Consider the following 20,329-nt stretch of genomic DNA (forward strand, 5'->3'; position numbering starts at 1 on the left):
AGCCCCCGGCTGACGTGCAGAAATTGCAGCAGCAACTACAAGACATCAAAGAACAGGTAATGCCATACTAAGAAAGGTCTACTTACCAATTTATAAAGTTATCAATAGACTATCATGTAGTCGGTATCCAGAGACATCACTTATATTTACGTGTCGGCCTCCGTTACAAGTCCACGGTACTCGACATCGTGTTAATAGTATTTAATGTTTGCGGCTAGACGATGTGCCCCATCTGCCTGGACCGGCTGAAGAACATGATCTTCCTGTGCGGGCACGGCATGTGCCAGATGTGCGGCGACCGCATCGCCGTCTGCCCCATCTGCCGCAAGCACGTCGAGAAGCGCATCCTGCTCTACTAGCGCGCTGCCACTCGCACAACACTACTTACCACAAAACTTACTTGACCAATGCCTTTACTGTACATGGATTTATCCCTCAAAATTCATTCTAAGGTACTCTCTTAGTGATCACTACGCATTATGTTCCATTTATACTTACAATTATGGTATGGAACTGTTTAATTTTATTAAAACAAATTTAAATTATGTTAGTGGAAATATTTTTTACTCTTCATATTATTGAGATAAATGCGCTGAAGGTTACTGCAGTGTAATAATGATAACTGAATCTGCATTAATTTTATCGTTATAGAAATTTGCGCCCACAAACACAAAAACATACAACTTTCTAACAATCACTGTTTTAGTTCTATGGTTACGTAAAGGGGTTCTAATATAATACAACGACGGAGACATAAAGCGGTTGGTTTTTTAATCGACCCCTTGGTTAGAAAATAAAAAAAACACGATCAAGTTTTTGTTAATCCCAAACTTTAATCTCAAGTTTACTCGAGTAAAGCATTTATTATTTAGTAGATAATGAAAAATAAACATTATGTATGTGTAACGCACACAAATTTTAAATTATAACCAAGTAAATATTCTCGATGATGATTTTTTTAGAAACCGTGTTATGAAGTAAGGTCTTAAATGAATTTCTTCACTAAAAACTCATCATCAGCTAACTCTGTCTACTTTTATTGGCATAAACGTGAAGTTATAATTTTTCCCGTTAGTTACACAATACTAATACAAATTTATTTTAGATTAATTAATTATTATATGTAGATTAATATTATTTAATCTTTTCCATCGATCGTATCTTAATGTATGGTATCAGTATTTAGTGGTATTTTAAATCAATAGGCTAGTTATTCGAAGGGGAATGTCTATTGAGCTTTTTAACTCTTTTTCTCATTGCCTAATTTTATATTAATCTTCGTTTTTGTATAATATACGTATTGTAATTCTTACTTAAGGTTGATGTGTTACACCGTGTTCGCACCTTCGAAATATTCTCAAGTTTTAACGCTTATTTTTCTATCCATTAATTGACAATATTATCAAATCGAAATGTGTAAAACGCATCGTTAATTTTACTTTTAGATTCTTGTGTTTAATGTTCAAGTATTGCCAGTTATAACAAGACGGTACAATATATTGGGCGGTGAGAATCTACAGTGATACAATAATTATAGATTACAAATGTTATGTCGTGATTAATATACTCAATACAATATTTATAATGTCTATGCATTTGGATTTAATATAATGTCATTCACTGAAAAGTATATGAATTTTTCTAGTATCGATTTTCCAGACGAAGAAACGTCGAAGTAGAATCTAAGTATATGTAATAATTAATGTTTAATTTTGTGTTTACTCGTTAATTTACTGTATCCTATTTTAATGCTTCAATATTTAAAATAAAAGTGTTATGTTGAAATCAAAATTTTATTTATTGCAACATTTGCAAGAAAAATTACAAAATAAAATTCAAACAGAAAAGAGCATTCCTTCGCCAACGTACATCAGACAAAAATAAATCAATTAGTATAACTGGTTATAAGAGGGTCGTGTTCAACATTTTCCTTTACTTGTTGCACTTTGTCGACATCCCTGGGGGCGATGGGGGCGCTGGGGGCGGTGGGGGCGGCCGGGGTGCTGGGGGCACTGGGGGGCTTGTCGATAGTTCGGAATGTATCGACGTATTCGGGCGCGCGCTCGCGCAGTATTTCGCGCGTGAGTTCGTTGATCTTAAAGGCGAGGTGCATATCGCAGGCCAAATCGCTCTCCTCGCAGCGCCGGCAGTCCTTGAAATACTGCGCCGACACACCGCTCAGCTCTGGAGCCGTCGCGCAGTACAAGATCGTGCTCGCCGCTTGCCGCTGCTCATACAATATACATCAAAATCACATTTTATTATGAATAATTTGGATGTGAATAAAAAGACATTTAAACTTACAATGGTTTTTGAGAATGGCAACATCGTGGTGTAAAGAGCTTCGTAAACCCACCAATTGCGACATAACCGCGTCTTGATGAAAGACCCGGGATGCGCACAAAAAACAGTTTTTTCTGTATTTAACCACCGATAACCCAAATAATGCATTGCCAAAATTGAACATAATTTTGAAATGTTGTACGCTCTGATAGATGTATACTCTTCCTTTGGAATCGAAAGATGTTCCAAACTTGGCGCTGTTATCTTTGCCATGTTCCAATTTATGTTTCTGTAAATATAAAATAACATTATGATTTTGTTTTAAATTTACACGTAAATATAATAAAATGTATAATACCTGTGTGATTCAGAAGACGTAAAAACAACGCGTGCGTTAGGGGCAAGGATCTTTTCGATATTCATCAGTAAGTAATATTGACTAAGATAATTCACTTGGAATGCAGTTTCTAAGCCGTCTTCAGTGATGGTCCATGGAATCCCAAACACAGCAGCATTCAATATAACAATATCAATTTTTCTGGGGGAAAAATGAACACAGTCAATATTTTTTAAATACTTATTTGATTGTAGGTTTAATTTCTTTTATAAAGCATTAATTACTTATGCTCTTTCTGGAGATTGTCAGATAAGTTTTTAACAGAAGCGAGTGATGTGAGATTGACTTTGTGGATACTTATTTGATTTGCCTTTTCACAGGGGACACTTTTTACGGCAATATTTGCAGCGTAAGTGTTTCGACATGCCATCAAAACTTTACACCCCCGCGCAATCAAACATTTAGTTACTTCTAGACCGATCCCACTATTTGCTCCAGTTATTAGACATGTTTTATCTGCCAAATTAACATCTCTTGTTACCTAAAACATAAAAAAATACCGTAATAAGAAATTAGTGATAACCGGAATTGCTGCCAAAAACAATAATTTTTATACTTTTAGTGTTACACATGTTCAAATATACTGGATTTTTATTCCATATATATAAAGATATTGTACCATAAACTACCTCGTCAGCAGTTGGTCCATGTATCCTTACGAACTCTACATTTCTTTGTATAAATTTCAAGGCATTTTCCACAACCTCGTTTCTCCATATTGGTATGTTGGTGACATGTCTTGTATGTACCCGACTTATTATAGTAACCTTTCTGTAAAACGAATTAACTCTATACTTTCTGTTAGGATGATGGGCAACGGGCAAAGCGAGCGGATGAATTCACTAAACTGAAGCAAAGTCGGCGACTTAATGAACACACGCAATTTGCAACAATTTCATAATTTAAGACACTACAATATTATTAGTACACTTAACATTAGGACCTAACTCTTTAATTACCAGTTATATAATTATAACTGCCTATAACAGTTATTTCGAGAGGCGATATAAGAAGAACATTTCTCTACATTGTAAAAAGAGTAATGCAAGTTACCTTTACCTAGAAATATTAGCGAAGATCATTTCTTAAATTACATGAATTATCAGATTACAATTTAAATATAACTAAGATGTTGACTTATTCGATTTGCTTTTAATTTAAATTGTCGTTGGCATTAAATTGTATTTAAAATACTTCACAAATACAACCTCTTAACTAACCGATTGCCAGTGAACTTTTTAGCGCAAACTTTAACTATTGGAAACGCTAATTAATAATAGCACTTTTGGAATTAATTTTTAATTATGTTTCTTGCATGTAGCGATTACATATAAAAGACGGACGATATTTTTTTATCGATCCATTGGCAAAAAGTCACGAATCATAACCCGGAACCATGAAAGTATTTAAATAAAATGTCATACGTCAAAATTTCTGTGCTCTTTGGATGTCAGTGTCAAAACTTGCATGATTTATGTCAATGTCAATCCGAGTAAACAATGTGGGAAGTGTATGTTGATATGTTTTAGATTCTTGTATTATTATTATTTTAATAAATGCACTAATTACGTCGATTAAAACTGACAAAACACATTTTAAATGGTATTCAAAATATAAAAATAGGCCCAAGTAAGCATTTTAACGATGGACAAGCGGGGAAAGCGGCACCATTCCTCATCAGATTCTGATAGCGCAGAAGAACAGCGGAAAAAGGATATAAAAGAACGAGATGAATTCGCTAAGAGATTAAAGAAACGTGATGAAGAAAAGGTAAAAAAGGTAACAGAGTCCACAAGTAAACGCTCTTATGAAGAAGCAGCTAAGCGCCTTAAATTGGAAGCAGATGACAGGAACAAAATTCTACCAAAACTGAGAGTTCAATCTCGGCGCAAGTATTTAGAGAAAAGAAAAGAAGACAAAGTACTAGAATTGGAGGCAGATATAGCTGATGATGAATATCTGTTTGATGAAAGTGTGTAAGTATTATACCATTAGTCAGATCTTGACAAATGTAAAAAAAATACCTTTGAAATACCTTTTGTCTCTTTTATTTAAAACCATCATTGTCCAGTTGTTTTAATTAGATCTTGTTATTAAATTTCAGGTTAACAGAAAAGGAGAAGAAAGAAAGAGAACATAAGAAAACCATATTACAATTAGCTAAAGAGCATGAGAAAGCCAGAGAATTGGAAAATGTGCAAAGATATCATATGCCCAGGGATTTGGGTAAAGGTGAAAAAGGTTTGTAGGAATATATTACTATTCTGATTTACAACTTGTAACATTTAGTTAGTTTATTTAACAGATAAACAAATTATAAATCTATTACAGGTGAGTATATTGAAGTTGACGAAAATGAAAAACTACCACATTCAGAACAACGTAAGTGGGAACAAGAACAAATAAAATCAGCATTCTTTAAATTTGGAGCGAAAGATGCAAAAGCAAAAGATGAATATGAACTCTTGCTCGATGAACAAATTGATTTTATTCAAGCCCTTCAATTGGAAGGCAATAAAGAGAAAAAGGAAGATGAAGAGAAATCTGAATATCAAAAGATACGAATGACAATTGAAGAAACTAAGAAATCTCTTCCAGTTTATCCTTTTAGAGAATCTTTGATTGAAGCCATAAGAAATTATCAAATACTAATTGTAGAAGGTGAAACAGGATCAGGTAAAACAACCCAAATTCCACAATACTTACATGAAGCTGGATTTACAAAAGATGGAAAAAAAATTGGATGTACACAACCAAGAAGAGTTGCTGCAATGTCAGTAGCAGCTAGAGTTGCTCAAGAAATGAATGTTAAACTGGGAAATGAAGTTGGTTACAGCATTCGGTTTGAAGATTGTACATCTGACAGAACTGTTATTAAATATATGACAGATGGAACACTACATAGAGAGTTTCTCTCAGAGCCAGACTTGGCATCTTACAGTGTTATGATTATTGATGAAGCTCATGAGCGTACTTTGCATACCGACATTCTATTTGGTTTGGTAAAAGACATCACTCGGTTTAGACCTGACTTAAAATTACTTATATCAAGTGCCACATTAGATGCGGAGAAATTTTCAAACTTTTTTGATGAGGCTCCAATCTTTCGTATACCAGGTAGAAGGTTTCCAGTTGATATTTACTACACTAAAGCTCCAGAAGCTGATTATGTAGATGCATGTGTGGTGTCTGTTCTGCAAATACATGCCACTCAGCCATTAGGAGATGTACTTGTCTTTCTAACAGGTCAAGAAGAAATTGAAACATGTGTAGAGATGTTACAGGACAGAACTAAAAGATTAGGAAAGAAGATTAAGGAACTGTTAATATTACCAGTATATGCAAATCTACCAAGTGATATGCAAGCGAAAATCTTTGAACCAACCCCAGAGGGAGCCAGAAAAGTTGTGTTAGCAACGAATATAGCTGAAACATCACTTACAATTGACAATATTATATATGTTATTGACCCAGGATTTGCAAAACAGAACAATTTTAACTCCAAAACTGGAATGGAGAGTTTAATGGTTGTTCCAATATCTAAAGCATCAGCTAATCAAAGAGCTGGTAGGGCTGGAAGAGTGGCGCCAGGAAAATGCTTCAGACTTTATACTGCATGGGCATATAAATATGAACTAGAAGATAATACTGTCCCAGAAATACAGAGGATTAATTTAGGAAATGCTGTTCTCACTTTGAAGGCATTAGGAATCAATGATCTTATTCACTTTGATTTCTTAGATCCTCCTCCTCATGAGACTCTAGTTCTAGCTTTGGAACAACTGTATGCTCTTGGAGCACTTAATCATCATGGAGAGTTGACTAAAGCTGGCAGGAGAATGGCTGAGTTCCCAACAGATCCTATGTTGGCTAAAATGCTGTTAGCCAGTGAAAAGTAAGTTTTATTTTTTAATAAGCTATTTTAAAATATCCCTAATTAAAAGTATGCATTCATGTCCAATTCACCTTACATTCCTTAAAATTATGATCAGAAAATATCACATATCCTTTTTATTAGTTTATTTTTTTTCCAGATATAAATGCTCAGAAGAGATTGTTAGCATTGCGGCTATGTTGTCAGTCAATAGCTCAGTATTTTATCGACCTAAGGATAAAATAATACATGCAGATACAGCTAGAAAGAACTTTTTCCATAGAAATGGAGATCACTTGACACTGATGAATGTGTATAACCAATGGGTAGGCTCTGATTACTCAGTGCAATGGTGTTACGAAAACTTTATACAATACAGATCCATGAAGAGAGCTCGCGATGTCCGAGAACAACTTGTTGGGTTGATGGAAAGAGTAGAGATTGATATGGTATCAAGTATATCTGATGACACAAATATCAGAAAGGCAATCACGGCTGGATATTTTTATCACATTGCAAAATTTTCTAAGGGTGGACATTACAAAACTGTAAAACATAATCAAGTGGGTATCATTTCATTAAATGTTTTTCATACACATTGAAAAAAATCTTATAAGCATATTTTAACTTCAATTTTATGGATTCAACTAACCTAAATTACTTTCATTGTTTTACTTTTGCAGACTGTAATGATTCATCCAAACAGTGCTTTATTTGAAGAGTTACCAAGATGGGTTATTTATCATGAACTAGTTTTTACATCAAAGGAATTCATGAGACAAGTCACTGAAATAGAAAGTAAATGGCTTCTGGAAGTGGCGCCACATTATTACAAATCAAACGAGCTGGAGGATTCCACAAATAAAAAAATGCCTAAAACCCTAGGAAAATCTGCAAGTAAATAAAAAGTCTGTGATAAAATCTAACTCTTTTAATTTAAGTTAATTATTTTTAATAAATAAAATTGCTAAATTTAGTAACAACAAATGTTTTCAAAAGTCAGACACTCTGCCTTTTCTCTCCCAGTCTCCATATCGAGTTGGTTCGGGCCCCCGAGGGCCACCAATTTCTCCAGTATGAGGGTTGGTGTCATTGGGCCACGGTGGCAAAGCATTCTCTTGATTAGCTGGATTAGTAAATGGCTGTTCACCGAGATCGTTGATAGGAGTAGTTTCTCTTAACTTTTTACGAAATTCTGCCATACGTTTAGATTCGGCTTTTGCTGACGCATCTTCTGTATCAACCTTGGAGTCATGGGAATGCTGACATAATTGCATTATCAGAGTAGTCTCATCTGAAAAGAAACAAGTTTTATAAGTGCTTTTTTCTGTTTTTGTTTTAATATTTCTATATTTATGTGAAATCCTAAGTATAAGAAAATTGGCTGGTACCTCGCAAAAAACGTCTCAATGCTAGTGCCTTAATAGATATCATAGTAAGTAATTAAGAAAAACAGGTATTATTGTTCAAAGTCAACTGCGAAATATTTACAATACAACAATGTCATAAAATGTCAACTTGCCAATGACATTTGGTTTAAAATCGTTCCATTTTATCGTTCTCGATTTATTATATGCCAGTGTGAGTAACGTAATGTAAATTTTTTTTTATTTAAGGATTTAAAATTGTTTTTTAAATTCCTAATAGTTCTTTGGTCCATCGACTTGTGAATCGAAGTTGTCAGTTTAAAAAAAGTTTTGTCTATTGTTGTTCGTCTATGGAAATATCATATGATCAATTTTGTTCACACAAGTTTTCATCTTCCCCTCGATCTTTGCATTCTTGATCGATTAAACTTCTACATACCAAAGGAATTGGAAAGAAGTTTATATCAAAATGAAGGGGTGCATTTTCAATATTGACGCTGGGTATTTAGAGGGGTTGTGTCGCGGTTTCAAGTGCGGGATTCTGAAGCAATCCGATTACTTGAACTTGGTGCAGTGCGAAACATTGGAAGGTAAATTATCGTAATCATTTATTTTCACAATGTACACCTTACTTACTTTATATTGTAGTATTCCCATTGGGATATTAAAGGAAGACGTAACTGAAAATCATAATGACGTCTTTAGATTCAAGAAAAATCACAATTTAAAAAATCATGTATTCCTTGCAGATTTAAAGCTTCACTTACAGGGTACTGATTATGGTACATTTTTGGCTAATGAACCAAGCCCCTTGTCTGTATCGACTATCGATGACAAGCTTCGTGAAAAACTTGTCATTGAATTTCAACACTTGAGGAACCATTCAGTGGAGCCACTGTCCACATTCTTGGACTTCATTACGTACAGTTACATGATTGACAACATCATACTTTTGATTACTGGTACTCTGCATCAGAGACCTATTTCTGAATTGATCCCCAAGTGCCACCCATTGGGATCATTTGAGCAGATGGAAGCTATCCATGTAGCTGCCACACCCGCTGAGCTGTACAATGCTGTGCTGGTGGACACTCCTCTGGCTCCATTCTTTGTAGACTGCATCAGTGAACAAGACCTTGATGAGATGAACATTGAAATTATCCGCAACACTCTGTATAAAGCTTATTTGGAAGCTTTTTATGAATTCTGCAAGCAGATTGGTGGATCTACCGCTGATGTTATGTGTGAAATTTTGGCTGTAAGTAGATTTTTTTAATATAAATCTTAGTGGTGTTAAAATTAATTACATGTATCCTAACTCATTATAAATGAAGTCAAGCAAAGCTTTTGTCTACTTTTTATTGTTGTTTGAGGTAAAGAAAGATACTAGTTAGATAACATACTTTTTTAATGAAATATAACAAATAATAAAATGATTTTAAATGTTGTTATTGATTTTTAGTCTTATTAATCCATACTTAGCAATATGTAATCAACATATTTTTTCAGTTTGAAGCTGATCGTCGTGCTATCATCATTACTATCAACTCTTTTGGAACTGAGCTGTCCAAAGATGATCGTGCAAAGTTGTACCCTCGCTGCGGTAAACTGAACCCTGATGGGTTGGCTGCGCTCGCCAGAGCTGATGACTACGAACAAGTCAAAGCTGTTGCTGAATACTATGCTGAGTATGCTGCACTATTTGAAGGTGCTGGCAGCAATGTTGGTGATAAGACATTGGAAGATAAATTCTTTGAACATGAGGTAATTTCAAATTATTCTTTTAATTTACTCAAAAAAGATGTCTTTTGTACAGATATTTTGTGTTCAATGTTGAACTACTTTACCTATCAAATTGACATTTAGCTTTAGGCTAGTTCTTAACTTTGCTAAAATAAATGGCACTATAATTTTATTGTATCAAAGTGAAGGTAGATATTTTATATTAATTCAATGATTTATTTGTACAATATTTCAATAGCACAATTTGTTTGTATTCACAAACACAATCTCACAAAATCAATAACCTAATAAAGTAACAATTACTATTAATTATAACAATTTTATTTCAGGTAAGCCTAAATGTGCATGCATTTTTGCAACAATTCCACTTTGGAGTTTTCTATTCTTACCTGAAGCTGAAGGAGCAGGAATGCAGGAACATTGTGTGGATAAGCGAATGCGTCGCTCAGAAACACCGCGCCAAAATTGACAACTATATTCCCATTTTCTAAACTAAAGCTTCATATTCAAGCGACCTTGCAATGTAAATATGTTGACAATTCCAGTTCAAATTGTTAAATAGAAAAACAGAGCAGAATATACACAGTGTTTAAGAAATAAATGTAAAACAAACTAGAATGCAAAATGGTCTATAAATGTTGAAAATTGATTTAATCTAAAATTTATTCAAGCATTCCATAGCATACTTATGTGTGCAATATATTAAAGGTGGTTGAAATTGAATAATCAAATAAGCTAATACTTCAAATTATTATAAATTCCCTATTTAGTAAAATTAATATTTATCTATCAATTCTTTAAATTTCATATTATAATTAATTGCATTAAGCCTGAATGATACTTTTAATTTATTTTCAAGTTTGTACTGCTATATGTTATGTTTTATTATCAAAGAGCAGTAATCATTGTATTTTTGAAAAGGGTTAATTTGCCGTTTTCAATTTTGTCTGTAAATTACAAACACCACATTATATTAGAAGAGTTTTATTAATGTTAGCATCATGTATTATTGTATTAGATAAAATAAAATATGTTAAAACAATTTGTTTTATTTACTTTGCTTTCCATAAAGTCCTTCATTTTCATTACTTGCATTATAAAGTTTGTACTTTTCCCTAATGTCCCATTATGGTGAAAACAGAAAATGTGAATTGAGAGGTTTTTGGAGGATTTGCAGTTCCCATACAAAAGCTCCCCAATATGATCAAAATGATGTAAGGGCAAAACATAAAAATCTGTTAGTATTTTATTGGCTGCTAAACTCAACGATACATTTAGAATTGTTGAGTGTAATACAACCAATTTTAGGAGAAATACAATTAAAAACAATGACAAGTAATAAAAACATTTAATAAATAATTAACTTGATGTTACTTCTGGTATTACAGTTATTCTGTCACATAATTGTGCATTTATGATTTCTGTTATAGGTCCGTTGTATATAAAATACTGCTTAGATTTTATGGTAAATAAATCTTTATGATCTCTCCAAAAACTGTCCTTCAACATGTCATCATGAACATCTACTATTATTGTGGAACATTTGTCTGAATCATCAATATTTACATTCTTTCTCAATAAAAGTGTGCCACGTTTAAATATTTCTAGTTCATTGTTATAATTTATGTTAAACTCTTTGAACAAGATTTCATTTTTATCTGCTGAGACTGTGCCACATAAACGTTTCTCCGCCTGAAACAAAATATAGGATTAAAAAACTATAACTTCCCTTAACAATAATATTAAGTTACTTTATAAAACTTACCTGGGTAGGACTGAGATTTCCTTCTTGAACTAATGTCCAAAATGTAGTATTATATAAATTGTTTATATGAACGTCTGCTTGTCGCCACTTCATGTAGTCTATCAAGGTGTCCTCATTGGGATACAATACTATCCGGCCGTCAAATGAAGGGGGATACAATAATTGTTGGTCGCCTAGAAACTTTTTCCAATAATAAACATATGAAGTTGAAAATTTACTAGTAATTGTAGTCAAAAGTTTTGCAGCACGTCTCTTGTACAGATTACATTGCTTTTTAAAAACGAAAGAGTACTCGTCACTTTGCCCGAAGCCCATTAACAAATCACTAAAATCTCGCATTACACTAAAAGCAGCGTAGTTCATTAACTTTAAAGCTCTTAAATCGTTCGGTTTTTTGAAGTTATGATCGTCGGCAAATTTATGAAAACATTTCCCATCAAGTCTCACAACTATCCATGTGTTTGGTAGTAATGTATCATCCAGTTCAAACTTTTTCACGTATTCGAAGGAGCTTTTTGCCATTTTGGAAATACGTAGGTATCTTTGAGCTTTAAGAATTTTATCAAACAGAGACTCAGCTTTAAGTAACATAAAATCGAGTATTAAAGTTTGTTTATAAGTGAAAATATGAAAGGTCGGTTCCTTTAAGGTCCCTTTTCCCACTTTGATCTGTCAAACTGTCAAAATAAGTTATCGCAGATAACATGATCGTGAGAACAGACAATAAATTATTTTAAAAGTACCACGTTTTTTTTAATTAAGATGGGGTATGAGAAATTAACCAAAAATTCAGGACCTGGTATTAAATTAAAAATGAATTAATTATCTTTTTATTTATATAGATCAATTTTCCTACACATAACCCAAGATGATTTTTAAGAATTAATTTAATATTTATAAGACAAGCAATTTTTAAAAGTACCCAAATAGTTGAAATAAAATTAATTAATTTACTTCAATCATTATTTAACAATATAATTTTTCACAAGCAATTATGTATAACTTTATAATACTAACACAATTATAACTTTATAATTGTACAAAATAAGAATTACCATGGAATGATTTAATGATTTGTGATAGATACTTACATTATGAACTTTTACTTTTATGCAAAATATAATTATTAGAAACAAACATTACAATTATTATACAAAAGTTACGTAAATGTACAGATACAATAACTAATTTCATTCAATAAAATAAAATAATTTGCTAAACTCAGAAATGAATTAGTTACAAAATAATCTTATCATATTCAGCATTAATTTACAAGAAGTTTCTTAACCTCCTCAGGAGTTCTGCGAACAATTCCTTGAGGTTCCACATAACTGTTAGCTGGGTCATGTATAGCTTTGTATAATTGTTCATAAATTGCAAATATCACTTCAAAAGCTCTTTTCTTAATAACAGATTTGTGATTGTGACTGATGAGCAAGTTAAGTTGTGGTAAAATATACACATCAGGTGTTACTAAAAACATATCAAATTTGTTCAAAAATGTTTTAAGTGTGGCTGTGTCCATGCCAGGTATAGCAGAAAGGGGACCACTAATCTTTTCTTGTAAAATTGTGTACATTGGTCCCATATTTAAATTGGCAACAAGGAAACTAGCCTGTTCTGATGTTAGAGTGTCTATTTGTGCCTCCGACTGTGCCTGCAGTCTTTCATTATATTCATCCAGGATAGTATACAATGATAATGTACACTGTATATGATAAATACAGTTCAACATATAAACAGACATATCAGTGGAACTTAAATGGCAAGCTGTTTCATTAATTGCATGCAACAGTGGATCTAATATATGAGTTGTTATTATTCTCTTGTCAGTCTTAATAGCATTGTTTGACAAATTCATTATATCTCTAAGGAAGCTAATCAAATCAGTTACAACTACAGATGGATTCAAATCCAGAGGAGGTGCTTTTACACCATGACTCAATTCTTTTTGTACTCTGTTATCTAGAGTTACCAGAAACATGTCTTGGCTTTTTTTTATTAATTCATCAAATGTGTCTATCAAGTGTCCTTTAGTTATTGTAGATTGTATGATATTCTTATAGTATAACATTAAATTTGTAATTGACCATAAAACTAGTGCATCCTTATCTGGTGTTAATATAAGTTCAGCTCTGACTTTGAGCAAAGGGCATAAAGCTTCCATGATGTTAGTCAATGCATATGTAATTTTCTCATCTTTATCAGGCATTGTACAATATTTAAATAATGTACAAAGATTATCTTTTTCAATAGGTATTATTTGATATACCCATGCTAATATATCTCCAATATATCTTGTTGTTTCATTTGCATAGAACTCTAAGGGTTTTGAGTTGTTGTTGCCTTTAGTAAGGACATCAATAAACAACTGCACAACAGTTGCCTTTCTAGCATTACAATATTCATCAATTATATTAGAAAAAAGCACCTGCCTGTTTTCAAATTTACCCAATGCTTTAGGTACTAAAGCATTATTTGGTGAATCAACCAACAGACACGCTCCAATGGTCCAGTGATATAATTTTTCAATTGCTACTTCTTGTTGAAGCCCAATCATCTCCATTATTTCAAAAGCAGGTGTTTGATACCAATGTTTTACCAGAATTTTACAATTTTCATATAGCTTTTCTATCTGTGACATGGTATTGAAGAAATCAAGGGTAAGAGGTGTAACATTATAAAGTATTTTAATTTGTTCTGGTGCTATTTGAAATTCCTTGACAAATGCATCAACCCACAGGAGTTTCTTTTTAGTTTTCTTCCTTTCTTCTTTTAATTTCGTAGTTTGCGTAATTATATGATGAGTTTTAGTTTTAGACTCTTGAAGTCTATTAGACATATCAGACACAGCGACATCCAAAGAAGAAATCGCATTTAACAAGCTTTGTAGCTTATCCTTAACTTTATTGTATTCGACAAGGACTGCTTTATTAACTAACAAGTCCCTTTTTTCTATCTCATTAACCAGAATTCTTCTTGTATACGCTGAATTAGCTGAGCACAAACCTGACACTGTGTATAAAGCTTCACTATCATCAGTTATTAGGTGACTATCAAATATTTTATTTATTTTCTGTCTAATTGGATTGTTATAAAACGAATCCATGTTTTCACACTTTTGTTAACTTTTCCAAGTAAAATTGCTAGGCAGTTATTCACAACTGTAGAAAACCTAATATCTTAACAAATCAGTAACTGTATTTCGACACATAAGAAAATAAAAAATATTCCTGAAAAAGTTCTATCCTTATTAATCTGACAGTTGGCACTGCAAATATATTCAAAGACTAAAACTAAAACATAGAATTTGTATCTCGAACGGTAATCCATTTAAGTTTAACAAAAACTGGTCATCAGAGTCATATGGATCTTAAAAAAAGTGGCTTGGTACAAAAAAGTTACTCTTTTCAATTCTAATAGAGATGTAATTAATAATAAGCTATTGGTAAGTAATTTGTAAAAATAGTTTGGTAGTTGATCAATCTTATAACGTAAGTACTCTTTGGCATAAGAACTTGACTTTGACATTTCCTATTTACTTCAAATTATAACCTTAAACTTATTCAAAAATAAATTTCTCTGAAATATTTATTTTTGAATTTGGGCCATGGGTTCTCGACAAATTACAGAAAAATCCTTGTCAATTATAAGATCGTTGCCCCGAATTTCTATCGGTAACATACGCGATAACCCTGGTTCAAAAGTCACAGTAAGTACTATTTGTCCAGTATTATTTTAGTTTTCACCCATATCCTTTCTCTTATACTTAATTTTTTGCACTTGTACTAAGCAGATCCTTAAGTGTATTGTAGTAGAAATATTTACTGTTTTATTTCCTTAGCAAAAACGAGGCCGTGGTCAACACGGTGGTGATAAACATGGTGCTGGAAATAAAGGATCAGGTCAAAGACAGAATTATATGAGATTAGGATATGAGACAGGAAACAATCCTTTTTATCTACGGATGCCCCAAGAGCCATACTACAAAGGACACCAGTAAGTATATCTACATAATTGTTACCTACACTTCCTTATTGCACACATTCATGAATCAAAAATATGTAAATTATTCACATAATAAACCAAAAAATGCACAAATTATAGAATAAAAATAAATTCAAACAAATAATATTAACCAGTAATATATTAGTATGATGTGGAAGGCAGAGTATCGAATTATGTGCCCCACTGCTGGCCCATGTCCAGTAGTGGGCAAAGGTTGATAATTCTTGTTTAGAGTAAGTCTTTAAATAAAATTCACTAATGGAAAATTTGTTCAATTTTAGCCATAGAAGAGAATATCCGCCACTATCATTATTACAACTACAGACTTTAATTGACACAGACAGAATTGATGTGTCAGTTCCTGTTGATATTGCAAGTATTATAAAATCAGGATTATATAAATTTCACCCGGAACAGAAACAGTTTGGTATAAACTTGACAGATGAGGGTGCAGATATATTTGCTGCAAAAATTAACATTGAAGTGCAATGGGCAAGTGAACAAGTGATCGCTGCAATTGAGAGAAATGGTGGAGTTATAACAACTGCATATTATGATCCACATAGTCTATTCCTGTTGAAAAATCCAGTGCAATTTTTCAAAACTGGACAAGCTATTCCAAGGAGGATGATACCACCACCAGATGTCATTGAATATTACACTAGTGCTGAAAACAGAGGTTATTTAGCTGATCCAGAAATGATATCACAAGAAAGACTAAAATTGGCACAAAAATATGGATATGAATTGCCACAACTAGAAAATGACTCATTCTATACAATGTTGTGTGAAAGGAAAGATCCTCGGCAGATCTTCCATGGCTTAGAACCTGGATGGGTAGTGAATTTGAAGGATAAATGCATTTTAAAACCGACAGATAGAGAATTATTAAGGTTTTACTCGTCATAAATTAAATAAAAGGCCCCTTAATATTACTGATTTGTTTATTGTACCATAGGTGAAATAACATTTAACAACTTGTCATTAAGTAAAAAATGCAAACTGAAACAATGTTTATTGCTTTTATGTTCAATGCGCAAGTAGTAGTAGTAGTAGGGGTTGCGGTTTCCGAAACTCCACGGCTAGCGCATATTTTTCAATATAAACTTGCAATGTATAAAATTCTGTAAACTTTAAATGCACACTTTCTTGTAACTTACAAGTAATATATGATAAATCATTTCAGAAAAATAGTTTGGTTGTTACTTTCCATCTCTACTACACAATTAATATCTGTAGTGATCTGGTTTGAAAGGACCTTCAGCAGGTACACCAATATATTTGGCCTGCTTTGGTGTTAGTTTTGTGAGTTTCACACCAAGATGGTCCAAATGAAGTGAAGCTACTTCTTCATCTAATTTTTTAGGCAAAGTGTGAACTCCAATGGGATAAGCATTGTGCTTGGTCCACAATTCAATTTGAGCCAAAACTTGATTAGTGAATGAATTGGACATAACAAATGAGGAGTGTCCTGTAGCACAACCCAAGTTGACAAGTCGCCCTGCTGCAAGTACTATAATGTGGTTTCCATTTTCCAATTCATAGCGATCTACTTGAGGCTTAATATTTACTTTCTTGGCATTATTGTCCAACCAAGCAACATCCACTTCACAATCAAAGTGTCCAATGTTACAAACTATTGCATCATCTTTCATTTTTAGGAAATGATCCTTGCAAATAATGTCTATGTTTCCTGTTGTGGTGACAAATATTTGGCCTACTTCAGAGGCTTCTTCCATGGTGGTCACTTGGAATCCTTCCATGGCTGCTTGAAGGGCATTAATTGGGTCTATTTCAGTGACAATTACCCTTCCTCCAAAACCTTTAAAAGCTTGTGCACAGCCCTTACCAACATCACCATAACCAGCAACCACACACACTTTTCCTGCAATCATAATATCAGTTGCCCTCTTGATACCATCTAATAGTGACTCCCTGCATCCATATAAGTTATCAAATTTGCTTTTTGTCACTGAATCATTGACATTTATTGCAGGAACTTTCAAGTGTCCCTCACGGAACATTTTGTACAAATTGTGTACACCAGTTGTGGTTTCCTCAGAAATGCCTTTGACATTTTCTAAAAGATGTGGATACTTCTTGTGTACCAAGTTAGTTAAGTCACCACCATCATCTAATATCATATTAAGAGGCTGTAAAAAGAAAAAACACAAATTAAAAAAAAGTTTTAAATGTAGGCAACTGTTAATGAGAAACTATTTATTTTCTTCTTTACCAAAGACCAATTTTTCTTATTATAATAATATTACAATAATAAGTATGATACTTTATGGCACATCATAGCATTTTAAAAACAATAATTACAATGTTTAAACTTATTTTATAAATTAACTTTGAATAATAATTAAGAAATGAAATAATTCTCACTACTTACTTTGCCATCAGCAAAGATGAGTGTCTGTTCAATACACCAGGTGTACTCTTCTTCAGTTTCACCTTTCCAGGCATAAATGGGTATCCCTCGGGCTACAAGAGCAGCTGCAGCTTCATCCTGCGTGCTGTATATGTTACTGCTTGACCATTGAACCTGAAATTAAATTAAAATACAAATTATAAAAACAAAATACTCTACAAGTTAAATTTAAGGAAGAAACTGTTTTGACAACCCTAATGTAAAAAAAACAATAAGCAAAATCTCAAAGGCATTTTTCCTTTATGTTTTCAAAATAGAATTGTTCAGTATAGATTTAAATATTGCATCACTGTTTCAGATTAAAGTTAACTGATAACCTCTTACTCACATAAGTTCAACAAAATTATCATAACAGATAAGGAGTGTTTTCACATAATGATTGTTTAAAAATCATGCGTCAATGATTTTCATACAGAAATGAATGATAAAATACTTATTATCATTGCAAATATTATTTTTTTGTGATGTGTAACTTAACAGCTAAGAATTTGATATGAAATCAGTAGACATTAATCTCATTTGAGAACTCCCTTATCTTAGAAGAGATAAAGCTTGTTTCCAACAACTTATCAATAATGATAAAATCAATGAGATGAATATTGATAGAAACATGATGAAAGATCTTTTAATGGAAATAAAACATCTATTCTTTCATAGTACAATCTTACTAATATAATAAATGAGTAAAATTTAAAAGGATGGATGGATGCTTGTTAGGGTTTGTAGCCTTAACAGATTTTGATGAAATTTGGCATATATGTAAAGTATAGTCTGGAAGAACACATAGGCTACTCAGTTTTGTTTTTTTCTAGTCCCACGCAAACGGAGTCGCAGGCGAAAGCTAGTATTTTATAAAGAGACCAATTCTTGTATAAATTTTGGTTAGTTGCAAAATTGTATTAAGGATAGGGATTTTATTTACTTATGAAGTTAAAAGATTTCCATCATTTTTTGGTGCCTTTGGATTACTGACAAAGAATATAAATCAATATATCAAGCTATTTTACTTGTAGATGACCTTCTACATAGTCAATTTTTTGAGTAAACTTAGTAGAATGAAAAATTGCTAGAGTTTTTTCTCTTTTATCTAAATTTTTATAGTATAATCTTTTCCATTCTTGATATCATATCAGGCCTATATTTAAATGTTTTAAAAGATATGGTTAGAAAAGGTAATATAGATTTTTAATGCTTATCAGTGGTTTTGAAATATGAGAAACATCTTTTATGAGTCCATGTTGCAAATAAATATGTAATACTGATCTTATGTATGTGGTTAAATGCACACGAAATTTAAGCAAAAATGGGTAAATCAATTTAAGACTTAACATAACTTATAATAGTCTCTTATGAAAAGTTCTAATTTTTGGATCCCCAAATAATTGCTTTGAAAATTATAGCTTTTACTACAAAAAGATATAATACATAGACTTACCTCTGCTCCCAATTCAATGAGTGTTTCTATAAGTACAGCAGTTTGTACTGTCATGTGAAGGCTCCCAGCTATTCTGGCACCTTTGAGAATTTGACCAGGGGCATACTTGCGGCGACAAGCCATAAGTCCTGGCATTTCTTTCTCTGCTAGCATTATTTCATTGCGGCCCAACTCAGCCAAGTTCAAGTTCGCTAAAAAAGAATACCATTGCAATGGAAATCCTATATTAATCTTGAAATCATAAAATTATCGATAATATCGAAAAGATACTATCTAAATCACTTCTTTTAATATACATCGGTAATAACTATTAATATGGTGTAATCTTTGTTATTGTTGGCATGTCAGACACATGGGAATTAAGATAACCTAAATGATTGATAAAGGCGCCTTTTATAGCTAAAGACCAAACTAAAATTTATAATAAAGTATACAATATGTATTTACGTACGTAGTTTGTAAATACATATGTAGTAACAAGGTAAATTAGAAATTAAATGAGTATATTACCTATTTTGTACGGCGGCTTCATTTTCTCTTTTTATATGTTAATTCTGTAAGTAAAATTTACATGAAATATAAAATTTTGTTATTTTTAATAATTAGATATCTTGAAAATTACAGTAAAACTTAAAAGCACCTACGAAAATAATATAAGAGGCTAAGTTGAACCGCACGGAGCAGAATTTCAAGTAAAATGACAGATTACAGTTGTGAGAGAAGAGGGCTGGTTCATATGACAGATACAGATTCAATATTGAGATCTAAATTGGGATTGACAGATAGTTTAATATTGCGATCAAAAGAACCGAGTACGAAATCCAATGGAATCAAGCGGAATCTTTCAATTTAGATTAAACTGACGAAAAAGTAAACTTTTTATATACTCTTGGCCGGTACTTAAGATTACGTTAAATTATTTTTCTATAAAACTCAATTGTCACCTCCCACAGGTGTACTTATGTATGTCTTGACAATATTTTTAAAACTTCAAGCTGAACATCCCAAAAGCTCAAAAGGTGT

At 32.5% G+C, this 20,329-nt stretch overlaps 9 protein-coding genes across 10 annotated transcripts in view; 4 read left to right on the forward strand and 5 right to left on the reverse strand.

Moving 5' to 3' along the window:
• The window catches only part of LOC106099438 (E3 ubiquitin-protein ligase mib1), a 118,653-nt gene extending 117,879 nt beyond the window's left edge, over positions 1-774 (forward strand). The window contains exons 16-17 of the mRNA XM_013277997.1: positions 3-56; positions 219-774. Of these exons, the coding sequence (XP_013133451.1) occupies positions 3-56; positions 219-359 (195 nt within the window). The 3' untranslated portion in view covers positions 360-774. The remainder of the gene's footprint in view (positions 1-2; positions 57-218) is intronic.
• A 1,024-nt stretch (positions 775-1,798) lies between these two features.
• Positions 1,799-3,860, reverse strand: LOC106099678 (WW domain-containing oxidoreductase-like). The gene is made up of 6 exons (XM_013278283.1): positions 3,740-3,860; positions 3,310-3,451; positions 2,905-3,161; positions 2,642-2,821; positions 2,305-2,572; positions 1,799-2,227 (listed from the first exon to the last, which is right to left on the reverse strand). Exons 1-6 carry the CDS (start codon positions 3,760-3,762, stop codon positions 1,886-1,888), a joined length of 1,212 nt encoding a protein of 403 aa, XP_013133737.1. The 5' UTR covers positions 3,763-3,860; the 3' UTR covers positions 1,799-1,885.
• A 290-nt stretch (positions 3,861-4,150) lies between these two features.
• LOC106099692 (putative pre-mRNA-splicing factor ATP-dependent RNA helicase DHX16) lies at positions 4,151-7,475 on the forward strand. Its single transcript, XM_013278307.1, has 5 exons — positions 4,151-4,656; positions 4,785-4,921; positions 5,012-6,575; positions 6,715-7,117; positions 7,238-7,475. The coding sequence occupies exons 1-5, from the start codon at positions 4,325-4,327 to the stop codon at positions 7,457-7,459; spliced, it is 2,658 nt and encodes an 885-aa protein (XP_013133761.1). The 5' UTR covers positions 4,151-4,324; the 3' UTR covers positions 7,460-7,475.
• Positions 7,476-7,478: 3 nt separating this feature from the next.
• Positions 7,479-8,070, reverse strand: LOC106099697 (succinate dehydrogenase assembly factor 4, mitochondrial-like). The gene is made up of 2 exons (XM_013278310.1): positions 7,946-8,070; positions 7,479-7,848 (listed from the first exon to the last, which is right to left on the reverse strand). Exons 1-2 carry the CDS (start codon positions 7,986-7,988, stop codon positions 7,547-7,549), a joined length of 345 nt encoding a protein of 114 aa, XP_013133764.1. The 5' UTR covers positions 7,989-8,070; the 3' UTR covers positions 7,479-7,546.
• A 210-nt stretch (positions 8,071-8,280) lies between these two features.
• On the forward strand, positions 8,281-10,704 carry LOC106099693 (V-type proton ATPase subunit d). The gene is made up of 4 exons (XM_013278308.1): positions 8,281-8,511; positions 8,671-9,179; positions 9,431-9,685; positions 9,994-10,704. The coding sequence occupies exons 1-4, from the start codon at positions 8,391-8,393 to the stop codon at positions 10,153-10,155; spliced, it is 1,047 nt and encodes a 348-aa protein (XP_013133762.1). The 5' UTR covers positions 8,281-8,390; the 3' UTR covers positions 10,156-10,704.
• A 291-nt stretch (positions 10,705-10,995) lies between these two features.
• Positions 10,996-12,158, reverse strand: LOC106099694 (probable tRNA(His) guanylyltransferase). The gene is made up of 2 exons (XM_013278309.1): positions 11,430-12,158; positions 10,996-11,356 (listed from the first exon to the last, which is right to left on the reverse strand). The coding sequence occupies exons 1-2, from the start codon at positions 12,018-12,020 to the stop codon at positions 11,024-11,026; spliced, it is 924 nt and encodes a 307-aa protein (XP_013133763.1). The 5' UTR covers positions 12,021-12,158; the 3' UTR covers positions 10,996-11,023.
• A 358-nt stretch (positions 12,159-12,516) lies between these two features.
• LOC106099484 (conserved oligomeric Golgi complex subunit 6) lies at positions 12,517-14,701 on the reverse strand. The gene has a single exon (XM_013278043.1). The coding sequence runs from the start codon at positions 14,536-14,538 to the stop codon at positions 12,694-12,696; it is 1,845 nt and encodes a 614-aa protein (XP_013133497.1). The 5' UTR covers positions 14,539-14,701; the 3' UTR covers positions 12,517-12,693.
• Positions 14,702-14,938: 237 nt separating this feature from the next.
• Positions 14,939-16,417, forward strand: LOC106099628 (39S ribosomal protein L15, mitochondrial). The gene is made up of 3 exons (XM_013278224.1): positions 14,939-15,141; positions 15,274-15,428; positions 15,719-16,417. The coding sequence occupies exons 1-3, from the start codon at positions 15,040-15,042 to the stop codon at positions 16,344-16,346; spliced, it is 885 nt and encodes a 294-aa protein (XP_013133678.1). The 5' UTR covers positions 14,939-15,039; the 3' UTR covers positions 16,347-16,417.
• On the reverse strand, positions 16,415-20,018 carry LOC106099627 (adenosylhomocysteinase). Of its 2 annotated transcripts, none has more exons than XM_013278221.1 (5): positions 19,951-20,018; positions 19,817-19,860; positions 19,307-19,497; positions 17,833-17,985; positions 16,415-17,590 (listed from the first exon to the last, which is right to left on the reverse strand). In XM_013278221.1, exons 2-5 carry the CDS (start codon positions 19,836-19,838, stop codon positions 16,664-16,666), a joined length of 1,293 nt encoding a protein of 430 aa, XP_013133675.1. In that variant the 5' UTR covers positions 19,839-19,860; positions 19,951-20,018; the 3' UTR covers positions 16,415-16,663. The 2 variants fall into 2 exon arrangements, with proteins under 2 accessions (XP_013133675.1, XP_013133676.1); XM_013278222.1 differs by having other exon boundaries at positions 19,947-19,994.
• Between the last annotated feature and the right edge of the window lie 311 nt (positions 20,019-20,329).

The sequence above is a fragment of the Papilio polytes genome, unplaced genomic scaffold (assembly GCF_000836215.1).
Source record: "Papilio polytes unplaced genomic scaffold, Ppol_1.0 DF824102.1, whole genome shotgun sequence".
NCBI lineage: Eukaryota > Metazoa > Arthropoda > Insecta > Lepidoptera > Papilionidae > Papilio > Papilio polytes.